We start from the raw sequence: 17,772 nt of genomic DNA, 5'->3' as shown, positions 1-17,772 counted from the left end.
ACGTAAATCTTGTTACACAGAAGAAAATAATTAAAGGAATGGTATTTTTTTATTTTTCATTTTATACCTAAGTATCTACTGACGTAGGTACTTAATTTAATCTATCTAGGTATTTTCAATGGAACGAATGTGTACAAGATATGTAATAGCTCCGTCCCGTTTTTTCTCCCCTTATGAACTTTTTACGTGAAAAAGTTAGTGACTATGAAGCTCCCATTTCTGAATAATTGACTATGTGCGGAACACCCAGTCTCTATTTCCCATCAGTATTCTTAAGTTTACTTAGTGTTCTCAAACTTAAATATCTTACCTGCAGTAACAAGGCATAGGTAGGTGGCACAAACAAGTATCAACAGTTTACCCTTACAGGTATGCAATAAATACTTCTAATATTAGGTATCTATGTAAGTACTTCTACATATTTAGTGGGTATGTACCTACCCACAAGTAAATCAAATACAATACCCCTATATTTAATATTTCAAACAATTATGCTGCACATTATCCAACCTTGTCCCATTATGGAATAACTTTAAATGGAACTAGTAGGGTGGACGGACCGTTCACCCACTCTCCCAAACCACTATTAGGTATCTAATTATGTTAAACCAAAACACGCCTTATATTTTTCTGATAGCATATACATCATCCATACTTGGTAATATTAAAAATGCAAAACTCTGTTTAATTACGCTTTCACAGCTAAACTGCTGAACTGAACTATGATGAAACTTGGTAAGTATTATGCATAATCCATATACCTACGTATCCAGTTACCCGATTTCAAACATGAGGCTCATCATATTCGAGGGGTGAAAGTTTGTATGACAAAAGCACCAGAAACAATTTGCCGTGGGTGGAGTTGCGGCAAACTTACATACACAGTTACATATTAATAAGGTATTTGTAAGACGCGGCGACGGACAGCAAGCGAACCAGCGGGTCAGTACATCGTCAGCAGACGTTCCAAAATAGCTGTTTTAATGACCCTCCTTTGTTTATTATTCTTCCTGTACGACGGTTTATTATGAGACAGCCGGGATTAGCGGTAATAGATATCTGACGCGTCGTGGAATGTTCACATGATGTGATGCTCTAGTTTCTGTTCAAACAATCGTTATACCTAGTATTTTTTGTTTAGATAATAGTCTGGCGATGTGGACTAAATTCTTTGTTTTTGATGATTATAAGACACCTTTTCAGACTCCCTACGCATTGTGTAACGAGGTAGTTTTTTTATTCTACTGCATCATTTTCACAGACACATTTGATAGATGTGGCGCTAGTATCAGAGTTTGTTTAAAACACAAGCAAAATGTGAGGGACAGTTAGTTTAGGTAGGTACACAAAAAAACAAAGTTCGATAAAAAATACAGTTATCATTGTATTTAATCATGATAATTTTTATAACTCTAATCGTATCTCAGCAACCTCTAGGAACATATCTACCCCAACCGGTGTACTTAGGTACTCGAAGAGATATTTTCGCCTAGCCGAAACTGGGCCTAAATGTTTTTCACGGCGTAAACTTATCTGAGATAATATAACATGAATGTATATAAACTCGTAATTTTACATAAAGCTTTCATTATTGTGTCAGACCATTAGGTCCCAGTTCGTATTAATAAAGTATCTTTAGATAGATTTATAATGAATTTTAAATGGGTAGGAATATGGCTTACTATCACTAGAATTGAATATTCTTTGCAAATATGTAGTAAATATACAGTTTTAGGGTGAGTTGCACCATCAAATTTGACGTTGATATTAACTGCTGAGGTTTAGGCAAAATGGCGTATTTTGCATTTTAAGTTAATGTCAAAGTTGATGGTGCAACCCACCCTTGATCATATGTGTTTTTTTTTTCATGAGCATATTTTTCTTGACAACAAGTTAGTCTTCCAAATAATGTTACATGCACATAACATTGTTTGTAATATCAATTCAGAATTATAACATCCAGATACTATATAGTATTTCATGTGATTAAATCTATTTATATTATGGATTATATTTCATTTGAATTTCATAACATTTTTTTAATATCTTACAAATAAATTCTATATTTTAATCAAGACAGGTATTGTCCAGTTAATCAGCACATAAAATCACCTGATTTATTATGATATTTACATTTATATATAGACAATAATTAGTACTAAATATACCTAACTTGAGCATTTTCTTACAAACTGGAACATGACTGAAGAGTTTTTGGCTTTTAATAACATTATTGTGTCAATTTGATTAGATAAAATGAATACATTACAAATATGCCTTTTTTTATCTGAGTTTTTCAAAATTCAATATTAAAAATCTGATATTTGAGGTGTAGTGTAAACAACATCACAAAATACTTAAATGCTATCTAAACTTAATAAGTATTTTGTTAATTGTGAGTATCATAAGTAAGGCACTAAAGAGATGTATAGCACACATTTTTTGCTGTTGCAAACAATGCAGTGTTGCAATAAAATGGATGTCGGTAACAATATTCCCACATCATAATTTCTGTGTCACAAATCATAGTTGAAGTAGTTGTGCCTTCGCTCCAAATCCCGGATCTCGACTATATCAGTCTTCAACCTCAGTTTCAGAATTTCCCGCCATATTGCCTCCCGATGTTCTTTGTTGGTAATACCCATACGCAGTAAAGTATTGTCATTGATTCGCACTAATGCTCTGCCTGTTATATCATGCTGGAATAATAGGTTGTGTTTTAAAAAAGAAAAAAAAAGATATACCTACTAACTGTTAAAATTTAATGTTAGTGTGAATACCTCATGAAACCTTTCCCAATAAAGGCTGTAGTAGTCCCCACAGTGGCGTCTAAGCCATTTTTGGACGTCAGCTTCAGTCCATAAATATACAGCTTTGGGACGTGTGGCTTTTGCCTGTAACAAAATCATATACTTATTGATCATATATTTAAACATTTATTTATTGTATTGTATTTTATCAGCAGTACCTAGGAGGTACGGATTATAGTGTTGGGTTAGAAAACTCATTCAAGAACACTTCAAGAAGCATAAAAATGTAAATTAAACTAACCTTTGGTTTGTTTGTGTTCGTGTTTGAATCTTCAACCATTATTTGTTGACTCGCCCGAACTGATCACTGCAATATTGGTTGTAAACGAGGTAAAAATACAGCGTAAATAAAGTAGAAGTACCTAGATTATTGTAGCTAGCTGTTGACTGCTGTTGGCTTTTTTTTTATCCATCGATTCCATTCCAATTTTCACCTTGTCAGCATCTATCAGTGTCATTTATTTATTTGTCAATGTCATTATTTCGACATTCATCAATCCGTAAAATTAAAAAGTATGGCAAATTTCAGTCATGGCAAGATCCATATAAATGTCATGGATTTAATAAGTTCTTCGTACAACTGAATAGATTACTACGAAATACCTGACAAACAATAATATACTCAAATTGCAAGGTACTAAAGACTATTTTAGAATAACCATAGATAGTAGACGAAAAGTTCTTGAAAGACTAACTTTGTCTGATATAAATCCCATGGATTTAATAAGTACTAGAGTACCTACTAATTCCATGATAAATACATGACAAAAGGTAGAGGTAGGTCAGCACCTACCTGCCTGTAGCTGGATTACATAGTGCCATCTTGTCCCTTAATTTTAAAATATACTGAAAAACTAGGAAAACATAGTACTTAATAAATCATTTATTGGGTCTATTGATGGCGAGATGAACGAAACGAACATCAGGTTACTTAATTTCCCATGTGATGTGACCCATGTCCATTGTCCATGTCCAATCCATCTCGTAGCTGGAAACCCGTATAATTTTTGTTGGAAACACTCGCGATTATTTATTTGCCTTGCCTTGCCATGCCACTGTCGCTGTCATGTGCTCATGTGTCAATCAAATAATCGTTTTTGTCATTGCTGAAAAAATACGATTTTTATCTAAAATTCCTCTCGAAATTGTATAATGCAGATAAATTGACAAAATGTCCCAGAATTTACAGAAAAAACCCTCCAAGGGAATATTGAAAACAACTCGCAGTATTGACAATCAAGACGGGGCACCATCAACAAGTAAGAGAGCAAAAGAACAGAGGTTCGACGAGGTTAATATTATGGAGACTTTCCACCCGGCGAATAAAGATTATGGACATATGAAAGTGGACGAGCCAAAAACACCTTATTCTGAACCTGTGGATGAAAATCTGGAGACTACAGACGAGTTAGATGCGAATATTCTTGCTGCGAAGCTTGCGGCGAGTATGAACAGGCCTCCGAAGTGTGTGGAGTCGTGTGATAGTGATGAAGATATGGACGAGCCCGAGGAGGTCCGCCAGCGAAAGCGGGAATTCGAAAAGAAACGGAAAATGCACTACAATGAGTTTCAGGTATTTGTTTGTCGATGTCGTTAACACTGTTCAACAATATGATTATTCAATTGGCACGAAATAACCTTGTATATATATATAACCACAGCTGACCGACTTACTTGCTATAGTACATATGTATAGTATCTCAATGTTTTAAATTTTAATAATAATAGTGTAGTATTGTGGTAGGTAACTTCTGTGTCTCAAGAGTATTCATTGTTGGAAGTTTAATCTTATATATTTATTCCTACATCTGCTACATCCATCTGTTGGGCTTTAAGTGTACTTTTAATTAAATTCATTAATTTTTTCAGCATTATTGATTCCTAGAGTTAAAATTGTTACATGATACTGATTTCATATGTTTCAGGCCCTTCAACTGGCCAGACAGCTTTTGGCACAGGAAGAAGAAGAGGAAGAAAATGAAGACAAGCAAACACACACTTGACTGCCACAACCCAGTATACCTGTACATAGTTCTTGTGAAGGCTTCAGGCTGATACAAGTGCCCAGGCAATGCATAGTCTTAAAATTGTTAGTTCTTGTATAACCCACAGCCTTATGCCTTACAAAGTTAGTTCTATAATTCATATGCTAACTAAAATACATGATTTATATGAATAAATCATGTATTATCTTAATAATATGAATAACTTCTATAATCTTAATAATATGAGTATCTTAATAATATGAATTATTAAGTAAGCCCTGCAGTATAAGACCACAACCCTCAGCCATGAGGAATTTGACTGTGAAGAGAGAGTGAGAAGAGATATAGCAGTATTTAAACATTTTAGTGCATATTATTCAAATAAACAATTTGTTAACAAAAAACAGTTTTTTTGTTAACAAATTACTTAGATAGAGCTGCTTCTTGAACAGCAATAAAGTTATTTAAAGGTTTTCCACATTAATAGATTTACATGTTGGAATGTGCTTCAAAATGTTGCAAAAAGCATTGGGCAATTAGGCTGATGTTAGGGTACAGTTGTTAATATTGTTCGATGGTGGTAAAATATTTAAAGTATAAAAAAAAGTGTTCGGTACTAATGTGGCAAAAATAATAGTTGTTACAGTTGAATATAGGGTTGTAAATATATGACATAAATATATTTAGTATGCATTTCAAATTTCAGCTTGGAGCCTTTTATTATAAAAAAAGCTTTATTTTATGTGATGCTTGAAATAACATGCTTTTATTTTTATTATTTGCAAAGAATTTATTATCTGTAGATCTAGGTGCATGAGAAATTAAGTTTTTCACAAACTATTGCAAATATTTAGATATGTGGTAAATATTTCTCATATAAGAATTGTGTAATAATATAAAATAATTATAATGCATTCATTATAATGGTGAAGTTTGTATTTGTAAAATAGATTTGTGGAAAAATGATTGATTTCTTATCTTTTAGTCTCTTTCTCTATATCTGTCGTAAGCTTTTCCCTGGTTTCTTCAACAGCCCTTAAGCATTGGAACCCAGGGTTTGCTATTCAATCAATCTACATTATGATAATATTGAATCAAGTAAGTACAATTTACCTTACTTCAAAATATTAAATGAAAATTATAATATAAAAGTGAACTGTTACAATGAACTTAATATTTTATTGGAAAACTTAAGTAACAGGCTGGTGAATTCGTTTTTTTTGTGGCAATATTTCAATTTGTAAACACCATCTTTTTTTAAAAGTTTTACAAGCTGTGTGACTAGTCAGTCTCCCCTTGGATGATTAATAAATAAACTTCAAAATAATTTTAAAAAATTGATTAGCTACGAATGTTATACAAGAATTGCTCGTTTAATTTAAAGTATAGTAAAGTATACATATTTCTATTACTCTGTGTTGAACAGTGAGTTAACACTCACTTTGATTTAGCATTATTATCGAGTGTGTTATTACTAACACTGGTGTAAGTACCTAATAGTGGTGTTTAGCATTTATGTATATTTTGTTTGATTTTTAAGCGGCATTGGCCTGAACTGAGTTAACTTTATTGTTCAGTCTATGTGCTATTTCTAAACATTAAACATATAATCATGAAGTGTATACCTCTTTGTTTAGTCTTCCAAAATAAAGAATAAGTAGTAGTACAAGTACATACAGTGATGCTAGCACGGTATATCCAATAATGTTAATCGTATCGCCCAAATTTATATGGAAAATGATTAGCACCTTTGTTGTACGTTATAGACGTGTGGTCCCGCCCTGGGATAGAACCACTCCATATCCTCCTGTGCAACAATAACGTTCCCAAAAAGGATGGATTTCATAAAGGCATCGTAAAATTACATTCGAATCTTCAAAATTGATTTATTTTTTAACTCAGAATGTGAAGGCGACGTTGCAAGGATAAGAGAGATATATGATGGAGGCGCTGTTCATTTTCTATTTAAATTTTGTCGATAAGATTACACGTTCTAGAAAAAACTCGTGCTGCATGCTTACTTTTTATTTGTTGTCAAAATGGTATTACGATTGAGCATTGTGCGATAATTTAATTATAGCTTACCTGCTTGTTGGTGTTTGGAAGGCCATTATTTTGTATGTACCTACTTATACAGTACCTATATATACAGTCACTCTCCAATCAGCTGTTTTGTAAAACTCAATCTAGTGCTCAAAAATTTATATAAGTACCTAGGCATTTGTACCTAAGCTATTTCAGTATTTTATAGTTTTACTATCGTCTATATCAGTATAGGAACTTCGTGAATTCCTACCATCAAATTTATTTTTTATTATTTAGGTATTTATTTATTCACTAATAAGCCATAAAGCTGGTATGGCCCTGTCTTCCCCGAAAGGGATAAAGACGTGGTACTGTGTCTAACAATGTGTGTACTTACTGGATGAGCTTGTTTACTTTGCACATGTTGAGTGTTGTGGATATCGATTGATACTCGCTGAGATTGATGTTCAATCAACAGAAGTTCAATCTACCCAGATTTATATGAAAATCGCTCTTATTACCGCTGCATGGTCAGATATACATAAAAATACAAACTAGTGTTTAGTACTTAGTATTTTTCTCATTACTAGAGTTCGCGTCAGAGCCACCACAAAAGTCCTGTGGCAATATGTGGAACTATCAAAAATGCGGCTACGTTGTTGTTAGCGACTGACTCTGAGATCTACGGAACCTTTTTCTTGTGGCGCGTACTGTTCTAATGCTAATCCTAAACCATTAAGCTAAGCAATATTAATTTGAATTATAAATTAAATACCATTGGCCTTAGAATGAAGATCGATGTTGTGTTTTATAAAGTGTAGGTACAGATGGTGTACAGTATATAAACTTATGAAGCGGCTTCTCTTAAAATGTATGTGTAAATAGAAATAAAATTATTTATCAAAATTATATGTTTTTATTTGCTTAACTAGCATTATTTAACTACGTACCCATGTACGTCTAGGCTTCGTTCCCACGAGTTATGGTAAATTATCCAGGTAATCTCAAGATATGGTTTTTTCAAAGTTCTTCCCAACAATTGCTTTATTACATTACAATAAAACCAACCATGATTGCATTAATTTAGTTCATCTTTGTCTTTTAATTATCCCGCCAAATCGAACAAAAAAATCGTTACACGGTCCGTTTTACTGTCATGATTATAAGGTTCATATCACGTTAACTCTACATTATAGAAAATACAGAAATGTTCATGACGCTGCAATCGTTGAACGACGCAGGCGATATTGAATATCAATCATAATTTTCAGATTTATTTGGAGCCAAATAAGTCTTTCATATTCTAACAAATAATAACATTAATTTTTGTTTCTTAAAACTGAACTGTCAAATGTCGTTAACGGAACGCTTAGGAAATGGCGTTTGTATTTTGTTTGAAAGTGAGTAAAACGTCGCCTTGACAACGATTTAGTGGTTTACTGAGGAAATTGATTGATTTTTACTATGAATCTACTAAATTATGGATGATCCTCACAAAGTAACACCAGAAACAGCGGATGCCAAGGTATTTTCATTGATTTTGTAACTATTTTGTTATCAATCTTACTTTCACGTTATTTATATTCTTCGCTCCGTTAAAAATAGTACTGAATTGCATAGCTGAATACATTAAGCACCTGGTTTTGAAAGGTGATATTGCACTATGATTAACCAACAATCGATTTTCTACGTGTTTCATTCAAATTTCTCCAAAATTAATACCGAAAGTTCGATGTTATTCCGCTTCCCTAGTTCCCCACTGACGTTTATTTATATATTTTTTAATTATTTTTAGAACGTTCTTCCGGATGTCGTGCATTCCCAACAGATACCCGCGCTAGGATCGGTTGCATGCGACGATAATCAAACCTTAGAAAATATACCAGTCGATAACTCTCAAGTCAATAGTCTCAATCATGATGTTGGTGATACTGAAACAGAGTCCATATCGGAGCACATACCATCAAGAGTGGACAGCTCTGTCACTGACTCTCTCAACACCACTACGAGTCACGAATCTCAGGGTATACTCAAAGTCGAAACAGAACAGGAGAAAGAGTCTGGAAATGATTTGAATGCGGTGTTTCCGCACTCACTCACCAGCGAGAACCCCAGTATTCAAGAACCTAGTAGACAAAGTACCTCTTGGCCTTTAGATGTAAATGCCATTTCTGATATGCATTTAATTAGTGAAGAAAGCCCTGTCAACTTGGCCCTATCTTCAGATATTTCCAAAGACATTGAAACACATGAGAGCAAGTCCCAGTCCCTATTGGCATCACAGATTAGTCCTAAACAGTCTCCTGAAGAATCTCCAAGGGATGATAATTATGATGATTCTCTTAATGACGAATTGAATCTAAAAAACACTGATACAGAAAATTCATTAGAAAAGTTTAACAATGCTTTAGAACAAAATGCTGAATCTCTCGAAGGTCAAAGTTCGGGGTCTGAAGAGATAATAAAACTAGATATTAGGGGGTCAGGAGCACCAAAGTTCCATCTGCCGACAGCCAAAATAATTTTTGGGCCTCCCCCAGAAGGGAGCACAGTTATTGGAGCTAACATAGAACCAATTCCAGTTTTCCCAAAGCTCTTATCTCCTTTTCTAGTGGGTACTGGGGACAGTGTTAAAGTTGAAGAGATTTTTGACTTTGGTGAACAGCAATCGAAGGAGCCTTCTCCAGAAAAGTCTTTGGAATCATCCACATCTGATAAAAGCTTGTCAAGTGACAAGATAGAGCAGAATGACTTGTTGGTCGAGGAAATTGTAGTAGATGATGATGCAAAGGAAAAAGAGACTGTTAAAGATCCATCATTGACACCTCAGAAATCATTAGCACCGGATGATGTATCACTGAGTACCTTGACAACAGATTATAAAACAATTTGCGAGGCATATCACGAAAAGGTACTGATTGTTGCTCACGGGTTGTGCTTGTGTGCGTACCTGCTGTGTGTGTTGTCTCTCCTATGCATACTAACCCTGCTACTTGCACCCATAGCATGCTATGTCCTCATGGTTCACAGATTGCATGTTCTGGTCTATGAATATATTACCAAGTATTGTATGTTTGTATTGAGCACATAACTCTTCAGTTATATTGGAGCTATAAATACTTGTTTCTCATTGGTTTTCAGTTAATAAATATTTATTGGTGTGTCTGTTTATTTCTGTGTATGTAATAAGTAGGTACACATATTTTTTGTAGTATTATGTTTGATATAGATTCATAGAAATTTGCAAAATAATGGTATGTTTTGTCTACTAACTATAATTACTAATTTACTTAACATTTTATGAGCCACTATTTTCTCATACCATTGATGCAATGAGGTTCTATGTGAGGAGCATAGAGCCCGCCGCGCCACGAAAGAAGTTTGGTGACAATGAAGGGAACTGTCCATAACTGATGGCCGCATTTTGTTGTCAGCGACTGTAGCGCCGCGTCTGTGGCGGTTTCTCTTGATTTAGAATATTTGAGTTCTGTTTTGATTTTTATCTATCACTGTCATTGGATTGATACTTTGCTCAGCTGATCAAAACAATTTTATTATGCTTGGATTTTTTTCAAAAAGCAATGTCTATTGTAAGTTTTTTCGCAACAAGCAAATGTTACTATAGCACATCTTGCTTGTGCCTGCTTCTGTGTTCGATGTACTGAATGCTATCTGTCTTTCAGCTTGTGCACTTCGAAGACGCTATCACACAACGCGACGAACTAATCGAAGACCTGACCGTCTCATTGCAGAGGTCGGTTCGGGAGCGCGATGAATTCAAACTTGAGAATGAACACTTAGTAAATGAGGTCCAGAATTTACAACATATCCTAGGAGAAATGTCTCAGTCAGACCATGACACAGTCAAAGGACAGTTATCTGACTTCATGAAGTACCAGACCATGGTGAAGGATGACAGTACAAAATTCTATTCTGCGTTAATGAGTGGAGGATCATCGTTACAAAGTTCTAATGGTGAAAAAGATATGGATCATGAGGAAATCACTGTAAATTATTCCAAATCTGATTTGAAGTCGTCCGGATCATCTGAAGACTTCCAGACTGGATTTGAGAGTAAATTGACATTGGTTATGAATAAATTTGATGAGTATATTGAGGAGAATTTACGGAATAAACTTAGGGAAAGTGTGATCCAGGTTTTGTGTGATGAAATTGGTAAGATCCGTTTAGAATCGGATACAGAAATTAAGGAGTTGGAAGCTCAAATACAGCAGGACAAGCAGGCTTATTCCGTGGAGACAAGAAGACTCAGGGAGCTGTTGGCATCCGTCAAGGCCGGTAACACTGATATCGACGTCCTGAGAGAGGAACTTGCTGTTAAACATGAGAAAGAAATGGAGAATTTGAGGACATATTTTGAGAAGAAATGTTCTGATATGGAGAGGAGGTATGGTTTCTTGGATATTGTTTTTTATTTATATTTTACATACACTAATTACTAACTGTAAATAATTTTCTTTCGCTAACAAGGCCGAAAAGGAGGTAAGTGTTCAAAATCTATCTACTCATTATTAAGATAATGAATTTGGGACTCATTGTAGTGATAAGAAACATCTAAATAAATATTTTTGTTGATGACTCTTGATTGCCATTAGGAATGGAGTATGGAAACTTTAAATATTTTAAAAGGCAGCAATTTTTATCATATCATTATTAAATCTTGTTTTACAATAAATATATACACTCGAACTCGTATTTGTTCTCGTGCAGTTACTCTGAAGAAGTGTGGCGCGGGCGCGCGTGCGCGTCTCCGTCGCTGGAGGCGCCGGACGCGGGCGGCGACTGGCGCCGGCGCGCGCGCAGCGCCGATCTCCCGTCCTTGTCTCTCGAGGTTTGTATCCGTAGACAGAGAAAACGATTACAATATCATTGGTTGATTATTATGATATAATCGTGTATAATATTTATTATAGTTGCGCTCCGGGTTGTCGGGGTAAAAGGCTCCCATTGCGCTATTTCAGGTTTACTAAATTTCTTGTAATCAGTTCTGTAAAATTTTCGCGATTGTGTAACAAACATCACACACACTCCACAGTATACTCCTGAAGTATTTTTTTTTATTTATTTTAATTGGCTCACCATTTTTACTACAATATTACATTCAGCACAATTCTCGTTCAGTTAAAATATACTAATTGTGCAACTTTATGAGGTGACAGCACATGCATTAGTTCTTATTTGCTTTACCTTCCATAGCCCTTATCATTTGAATATTGATAAAATAGTAACAGGTTGTTGAATTATCGATTGTGAGCTTTCAGCAACAGTTGATATATGATATATTGCAGGGTGTGCAGTAAATATACAAACAATTAAAAAACAAAGCAGAAAATAACGTTTAAATCTTTATCTTTTACTGTAAAATAAATATGAAAGAAGTAAGTACATTTTGACATTATTATTTTGAATCATAGCTTTTGCCGCAGCTTCACCCACGTGAATTTCCCACGGAAACAGTTGTTTTTCCGGGATGAAAGGTAAAGTCCTTCTCCATACTTCAAACTACATGTATGCAAAATTTCAAGAAGATTGGTTGAGTAGATAGAGCGTGAAGAGGTAACAAAGAAACTTACTTTTGCATTTAGTTAGGAATAACTCTTTACTTTTTAGTGTTTAACTCTAATGTTAATTTGACCGATAACTTGTGAACATAAATTAACCAGTTGGACCTCACAGAACACAAACTTTCGCATTTTTCCATGTCACTTTCAGTTTCCACGACCAAGCATTATTATTATAAGCATGGCCTGATGGTGCACCCAGGATCGGCTCCCGACAAGGGAATTCAACAGTTTAATGCACGGCCATGTTTTTTTTTTGCACTCGTTTAATGCAACAAGGTCTCCCCCTGACGTTAATAAAATCGGCAAAAATAAAATTTTTATCAAAAACTTGTTAACAATGTCTAAGATAATATTTATAATTCCCCAGTCTACCCCTCTGGAGCAAGCCCTGAAGCAAACATGCAAGAAGTATGAACAGCAAATAGAGGATCTCAAGGTGGAACACTTAGCTTACGTCAATGATTTGCAGCGGCGGCACCAGGAGACCATAGCTTCGCTGGAGGAGCAGGTGTGTAGCTCATCATTTTAACTAGAACTTTCCTAATTTACAGGCAGGTATAAAACACATTATGATCATGCGCACATTTTTGGACAGGCTGCGTTTAATAAACAATCGCGGATTTCGGTGTTTCATTTAAATAAAAATAATGTTTGCCAACCCTCAATCAAGTCAATGTAATACAAGTCTACAGAGAACGCCTTAAAGCTCACTTTTCAATGAACCACCACCACTACAAGTGGGGTAAAAGTGTCAGTGACTTTCAGTAAGTTAGATTTTTGTTATTTTCAGATAACTCAGTTAAAAGCCCACATACAAACCTCGGAGAACTCTGACGGGAATGTTATATACCAGCAAGATATCGACTTGGAACTAGAAAAGGTCAGCTATATATACCATGTTATGCTGTGTTTACATAAACTTAGTTCTCTAACTAATCTAATAAAAATATGTACTATATGTAGTTATTAATAGAGTTAACCCTCTTGGGGCATATATGTATTTAATTATACGTTCTAAATATAAAATGAACGTGTTAAGTTCACGATTGCTAAGTTTATGTAAACAAGGCATTATAATTTGGTATTGTGAGTATGAAACAATAATTTGAGGATAATACTCTGTTAGTATAATTATGTAACATTTAAAAGCCCATAATATTATTTCTTCTATATTTTAAAACAGTTTTATAAATTAGAACAATTATTTAAGCATGATATTAATCTGTGTTTTTAAATTGGTTAGATAAAAACCATTGTGTTTTTTCTCGGTGTGTATGTGTGTGTAGGTAACAAAATTTTGCATGCAGGGGATGAGAAATCATTCAAATCATTCGTTCCATTCATACAAAGCTTACGGTGGCTCGCGGTGCCTCATGCATTGTACATACACGCCATTTGAAATTTGTATGGCAATTTTATTATTCAAATTCCCTTCAAATTACGAAGTTAATTTTTTTATTTGAGAAAAACCGTTTTAGGATTTCTTGAGAACTATTTTTTTGCGGAACAAAAATTCAAGTAAGCAAGTTAATATTTTAGCTAGAATAGTACATAACATGTATTTATCTTTATAAATTGAAAATAATTATCACAGATGTATGTGCATTCCAATCTTCTCACTATAAGTAAAGTACTCAACACCTCTCTTCTGTTATGTATCATATTTGACAAAATACAAATGTTACAATGGCTCAGCTTTTTTGTTGCGTTTTGTCAAACGGAAGAGTGGTAAACTTAGTATATTTATGTCGATAAGTAATATTTGTATTAATAAATACTTCTCTAACTTTAAACTCTACGTTAAAATGTTTTCCTTCTAACGATAGATATTGTGTATGATTGTAGTCGAAAACCCAGCACATACTTTCCTATGTCACAGTATTTAATCCAAGTAATCTTAATTAACAACTAATTCACAACTCAAATATACCCCCACACAATGAAAAAATTATATATAAAGCTCATATTCACCTTCTGTAAATACCTATCTAATATCAAACTCTCTCCTGCATGCATGGAATGCGACTAACCAACCGTGTGTGACTAACGGACGCCTGGCTCTCTTCTGATTGGCTGCTGGAATGGTGGTGCGGTCGCTGATTGGCTGGTTGAATCGGGGCTCACGCTGATTGGCTGATGGGCAGAAAAGGGAGGCAGAGATTGAGAGAAGGCTCGATGAAGTCAGGAAGGAAGTGGCGCAACAGTTGCAAGAACAAATACAGGTAATTATTATGTTATTGTAAAAAAAAATATATTGGCCTATAAAATTACTGGCCACTTATAAGCTGGTTAGACGAAGACTTTTTTGCTTTAGATAAACTTTTGTATTTTACATTTATGCTTATAGTAGAACCGCCTAAATGAGTCCTCGCCCGCGGAGTACAAGGGGCGCGGGGGTACGACGACAAAGGGGACCGAGAGAGGTGCGGGCGGCGGGCGCATTCTTGTAAAAACTCAGTTCGCTCGCTACGCGGTTAGCGATCACACGTGTTGACAGTTGCGGACGCCTTGTGAAAGTTATACATGAGATTACATTCTCAAGATGAGTCGAAATGTTTTCGGACATAGAATTAATAGTCAGTGCAAACAAATGGCGTTTAACGTATATGAATATTTTAGAAAAAAGAAACTCGACCCAAATTCTGATGAATATAAACAAGATATACCTTTAAATAAAACTGTAGCAGAAGTTACTGGATTATCAGAAAAGACTGTATCTAGAATTGTACAACAAGGGAAAGCATTAAATGACAACGAGAGATTTAAATCACCAAGAAAACCAAAACAGGTTCGTAGAAAAAGAGTGGAAATAGACGATTTCACAAAAGGAGTGGTAAGAAGAAAAGTCACTCAGTTTTACACAATTTTCAAAAAAATACCTACTCTGAAAACTTTGAACGCTGTACTTAGAGAAGAGAATATATTACACTGCGGCAGGGAATATTTAAGGCTATTATTACATGATCTAGGTTTTAAATTTAAGAAATGCGGATCTAAAAGGAAACTCCTTATCGAACAGCCAAATATCACATCGTGGAGGTGGAAATACCTAAATACTATTAAAAAATATCGTAGAGAAAGAAGACATATTTTATACCTTGACGAAACTTATGTAAACGCGTCTCATAACGTTTCAAAATGTTGGCAATCAAAGGATGAACTTGGCGTTCTATCTCATATTGGTAAAGGGGACCGTTTGATCATCGTACATTGTGGAGGTCAAATTGGATTTGTAGACGGAGCCCTTGTGATATTCAAATCCAAATGTAAAACAGGTGATTATCACGATTCTATGAATTTCGCAAATTTCAGTAAATGGATAAATGAAAAGCTCATGCCTAATATACCGCAAAATTCTGTCATAGTAATGGACAACGCAGCTTATCATTCGGTTCGAGAAGAGAAAAAGCCAACTATGGCTTCTACCAAGCCAACTATGCAAGAATGGCTACGACGACATAACGTGCCTTTTGATGAAAAACTTAGAAAAGATGACTTATATAAATTAATTAAAAGCCATTTCACAGAAGATATTTACAAAATTGACGAGGTATTGAAAAGAAACGGACACGAAGTATTGCGTTTGCCTCCATATCACCCAGACCTGAGTTGGTCCCCATTGAGTTGGTCTGGGGTGATATCAAAGGACAATTAGCACAAAAAAGTATCGACTCTAATTTGGACCAGAAAAAAGAAATATTAGAGAGATTATTTGCTGAATATCCCAAAGAGAAATGGGAGAATTGTGTTAAACACGTGATTAAAATCGAAGACGAATATTGCAAACATGATGGAGCACTAGATGAAGTTGTTGATTTTATTATTAATGTGCAAGACGATTCTGATGATTCTGATGATGGCTGTTTCGAAAGTGAAGAATCAAGTTCCAGTGATACTGATATTATGGACATAAGTGATTGATTTATAATTTTGATAAATTTTGCATAAATAAATATTACATACATAACTTTATTACCTTTTTTTTACCTACATATCATACCTATATATCATAAAATCACATTTTTATCGAATTGTTTTGTATGAAAAATAAAAATTTGAAAATAACAATAATCGAAAAATGCTTATGCTATTTAATTCATGTACGTGGTCTCGTTGATACCATGGAGATATGGGATAACAAAAGGAACACGTTGTATAGTTTACAGTTGTTTCATTCAAATTTTGTATAGCCATTATTAATTTTTTAATAAAAATCTTCACCTGTTTGCCGCTAACCACTATGACTTCACATATCTCAAGAAATGTCCAGTAACATTTCGCCTCTTGTATTACACGCTACGCTCGACCGCCGCCCGCACCTCTTTCGTTCCCCTTCGTCGTCGTACCCCCGCGCCCCTTGTACTCCGCGGGCGAGGACTCATTTAGGCGGTTCTACTATAGTATCTAATTTAACGCGGCTTACATCCAGCCATTACATGAGTATGTGGTGAAAAGTATATTCTCATAGGCTGGAAATATAAGGGCATCTGATAAAGAGTAAACTTATATTAAAATGGTTTATGGATCTCAATGTGGTTATATTTAACACATATAACCACATTGAGATCCATAAACCATTTTATGGCGATATAAATTACCATGTCGAGTGCGCAACGGGAATCAATCTAGTTATATCTTCACCTATATTTTGTGTAAATTATCATGTATGCTCAAATGTACACACATTTGTATATATGTAAATAAATATTCAGCTCTTAATAGATTTGATAGTACTTTAGTACACGGAGAAAATAAAGTAACACATTTTAACAAGTTCTTCTCTTTTAACAAAGGTCTTGTGAATCTTGAGTCTGTATCATAGTCCTTTTAATGTGGTCCATGAAAGTTTGTAGAAAGGTATATTCTATCGTAACGTTTATGACAATATATATTTTATAATAAGGCTCCTCTCCGGGCCTAGTAGAAATAATTACTTGTTAGACAAATTAAAAAACCCCCGACTTTCAATATTCATTTCGCTACATCTTTTGAACCGCCGAACCGATTTTCATGAAACATGGCTAAGAACACTCGGGATAAAACTATCTATGACACAAAAAAAAAAACTAAACGAAAATCCGTTTGGGAGCTACGATGCCACAGACCACAGTTACACTTATAACACCCCTCTTTTTGCGTGGGGGGTTAAAAATGGCATGACTTCTAATGGTGCCAAAAACAGTGTGAAGTGCAGAAGAAAAGTAGGAAAATGAACCCTGGACGACGCTCTAAGGCTGAGGAAGAAACATTTTGTAATTTCCCACTAATCAAATTGACCGTAGTGCATAAAGTTTATTATATTGACACTATGTGAAATTTCCGAACATAAATAGCACTTAATCATAAGCGTTGGTTATCCTCGCGCGG

At 34.7% G+C, this 17,772-nt stretch overlaps 4 protein-coding genes across 10 annotated transcripts in view; 3 read left to right on the top strand and 1 right to left on the bottom strand.

Moving 5' to 3' along the window:
• Window positions 1–1,359: 1,359 nt before the first annotated feature.
• Window positions 1,360–3,231, bottom strand: ave (aveugle). The gene is made up of 3 exons (XM_053754676.2): window positions 3,052–3,231; window positions 2,781–2,894; window positions 1,360–2,699 (listed from the first exon to the last, which is right to left on the bottom strand). Exons 1-3 carry the CDS (start codon window positions 3,088–3,090, stop codon window positions 2,517–2,519), a joined length of 336 nt encoding a protein of 111 aa, XP_053610651.1. The 5' UTR covers window positions 3,091–3,231; the 3' UTR covers window positions 1,360–2,516.
• Window positions 3,232–3,862: 631 nt separating this feature from the next.
• Window positions 3,863–7,354, top strand: LOC128675334 (protein phosphatase inhibitor 2-like). Its single transcript, XM_053754675.2, has 2 exons — window positions 3,863–4,383; window positions 4,736–7,354. Exons 1-2 carry the CDS (start codon window positions 3,982–3,984, stop codon window positions 4,811–4,813), a joined length of 480 nt encoding a protein of 159 aa, XP_053610650.1. The 5' UTR covers window positions 3,863–3,981; the 3' UTR covers window positions 4,814–7,354.
• Window positions 7,355–8,196: 842 nt separating this feature from the next.
• Window positions 8,197–17,772, top strand: part of LOC128675329 (interaptin-like) — a 70,030-nt gene continuing 60,454 nt past the window's right edge. For 5 of the 7 annotated variants that reach the window (XM_053754659.1, XM_053754656.1, XM_053754657.1 and 2 more), the window contains exons 1-7: window positions 8,197–8,345; window positions 8,616–9,731; window positions 10,504–11,228; window positions 11,552–11,672; window positions 12,773–12,913; window positions 13,196–13,285; window positions 14,550–14,627. In XM_053754659.1, coding sequence (XP_053610634.1) covers window positions 8,301–8,345; window positions 8,616–9,731; window positions 10,504–11,228; window positions 11,552–11,672; window positions 12,773–12,913; window positions 13,196–13,285; window positions 14,550–14,627 — 2,316 coding nt within the window. In that variant the 5' untranslated portion in view covers window positions 8,197–8,300. The remainder of the gene's footprint in view (window positions 8,346–8,615; window positions 9,732–10,503; window positions 11,229–11,551; window positions 11,673–12,772; window positions 12,914–13,195; window positions 13,286–14,549; window positions 14,628–17,772) is intronic. The other 2 variants (XM_053754658.1, XM_053754662.2) reach the window with 2 other exon arrangements.
• Window positions 14,763–16,326, top strand: LOC135309844 (uncharacterized). Its single transcript, XM_064436355.1, has 2 exons — window positions 14,763–16,039; window positions 16,093–16,326. Exons 1-2 carry the CDS (start codon window positions 14,948–14,950, stop codon window positions 16,324–16,326), a joined length of 1,326 nt encoding a protein of 441 aa, XP_064292425.1. The 5' UTR covers window positions 14,763–14,947.

Source organism: Plodia interpunctella, chromosome 14 (genome assembly GCF_027563975.2).
Source record: "Plodia interpunctella isolate USDA-ARS_2022_Savannah chromosome 14, ilPloInte3.2, whole genome shotgun sequence".
NCBI lineage: Eukaryota > Metazoa > Arthropoda > Insecta > Lepidoptera > Pyralidae > Plodia > Plodia interpunctella.
The sequence above is the reverse complement of the archived record's forward strand: the minus strand, read 5'-3'. Positions and strand labels throughout refer to the sequence as shown.

What these genes read in the sequence shown, in the direction of transcription:
- ave (XM_053754676.2), bottom strand. Translation starts at nt 3,090, where the DNA reads ATGGTTGAAGATTCAAACACGAACACAAACAAACCAAAG. An exon ending in CGAACACAAACAAACCAAAG is followed by an intron (nt 2,895 to 3,051) that starts GTTAGTTTAATT and finishes ATTTTGTTACAG; the next exon opens with GCAAAAGCCACACGTCCCAA. An exon ending in ATTGGGAAAGGTTTCATGAG is followed by an intron (nt 2,700 to 2,780) that starts GTATTCACACTA and finishes CTATTATTCCAG; the next exon opens with CATGATATAACAGGCAGAGC.
- LOC128675334 (XM_053754675.2), top strand. Translation starts at nt 3,982, where the DNA reads ATGTCCCAGAATTTACAGAAAAAACCCTCCAAGGGAATATTGAAAACA. An exon ending in TGCACTACAATGAGTTTCAG is followed by an intron (nt 4,384 to 4,735) that starts GTATTTGTTTGT and finishes CATATGTTTCAG; the next exon opens with GCCCTTCAACTGGCCAGACA.
- LOC135309844 (XM_064436355.1), top strand. Translation starts at nt 14,948, where the DNA reads ATGAGTCGAAATGTTTTCGGACATAGAATTAATAGTCAGTGCAAACAA. An exon ending in CCCCATTGAGTTGGTCTGGG is followed by an intron (nt 16,040 to 16,092) that starts GTGATATCAAAG and finishes AATTTGGACCAG; the next exon opens with AAAAAAGAAATATTAGAGAG.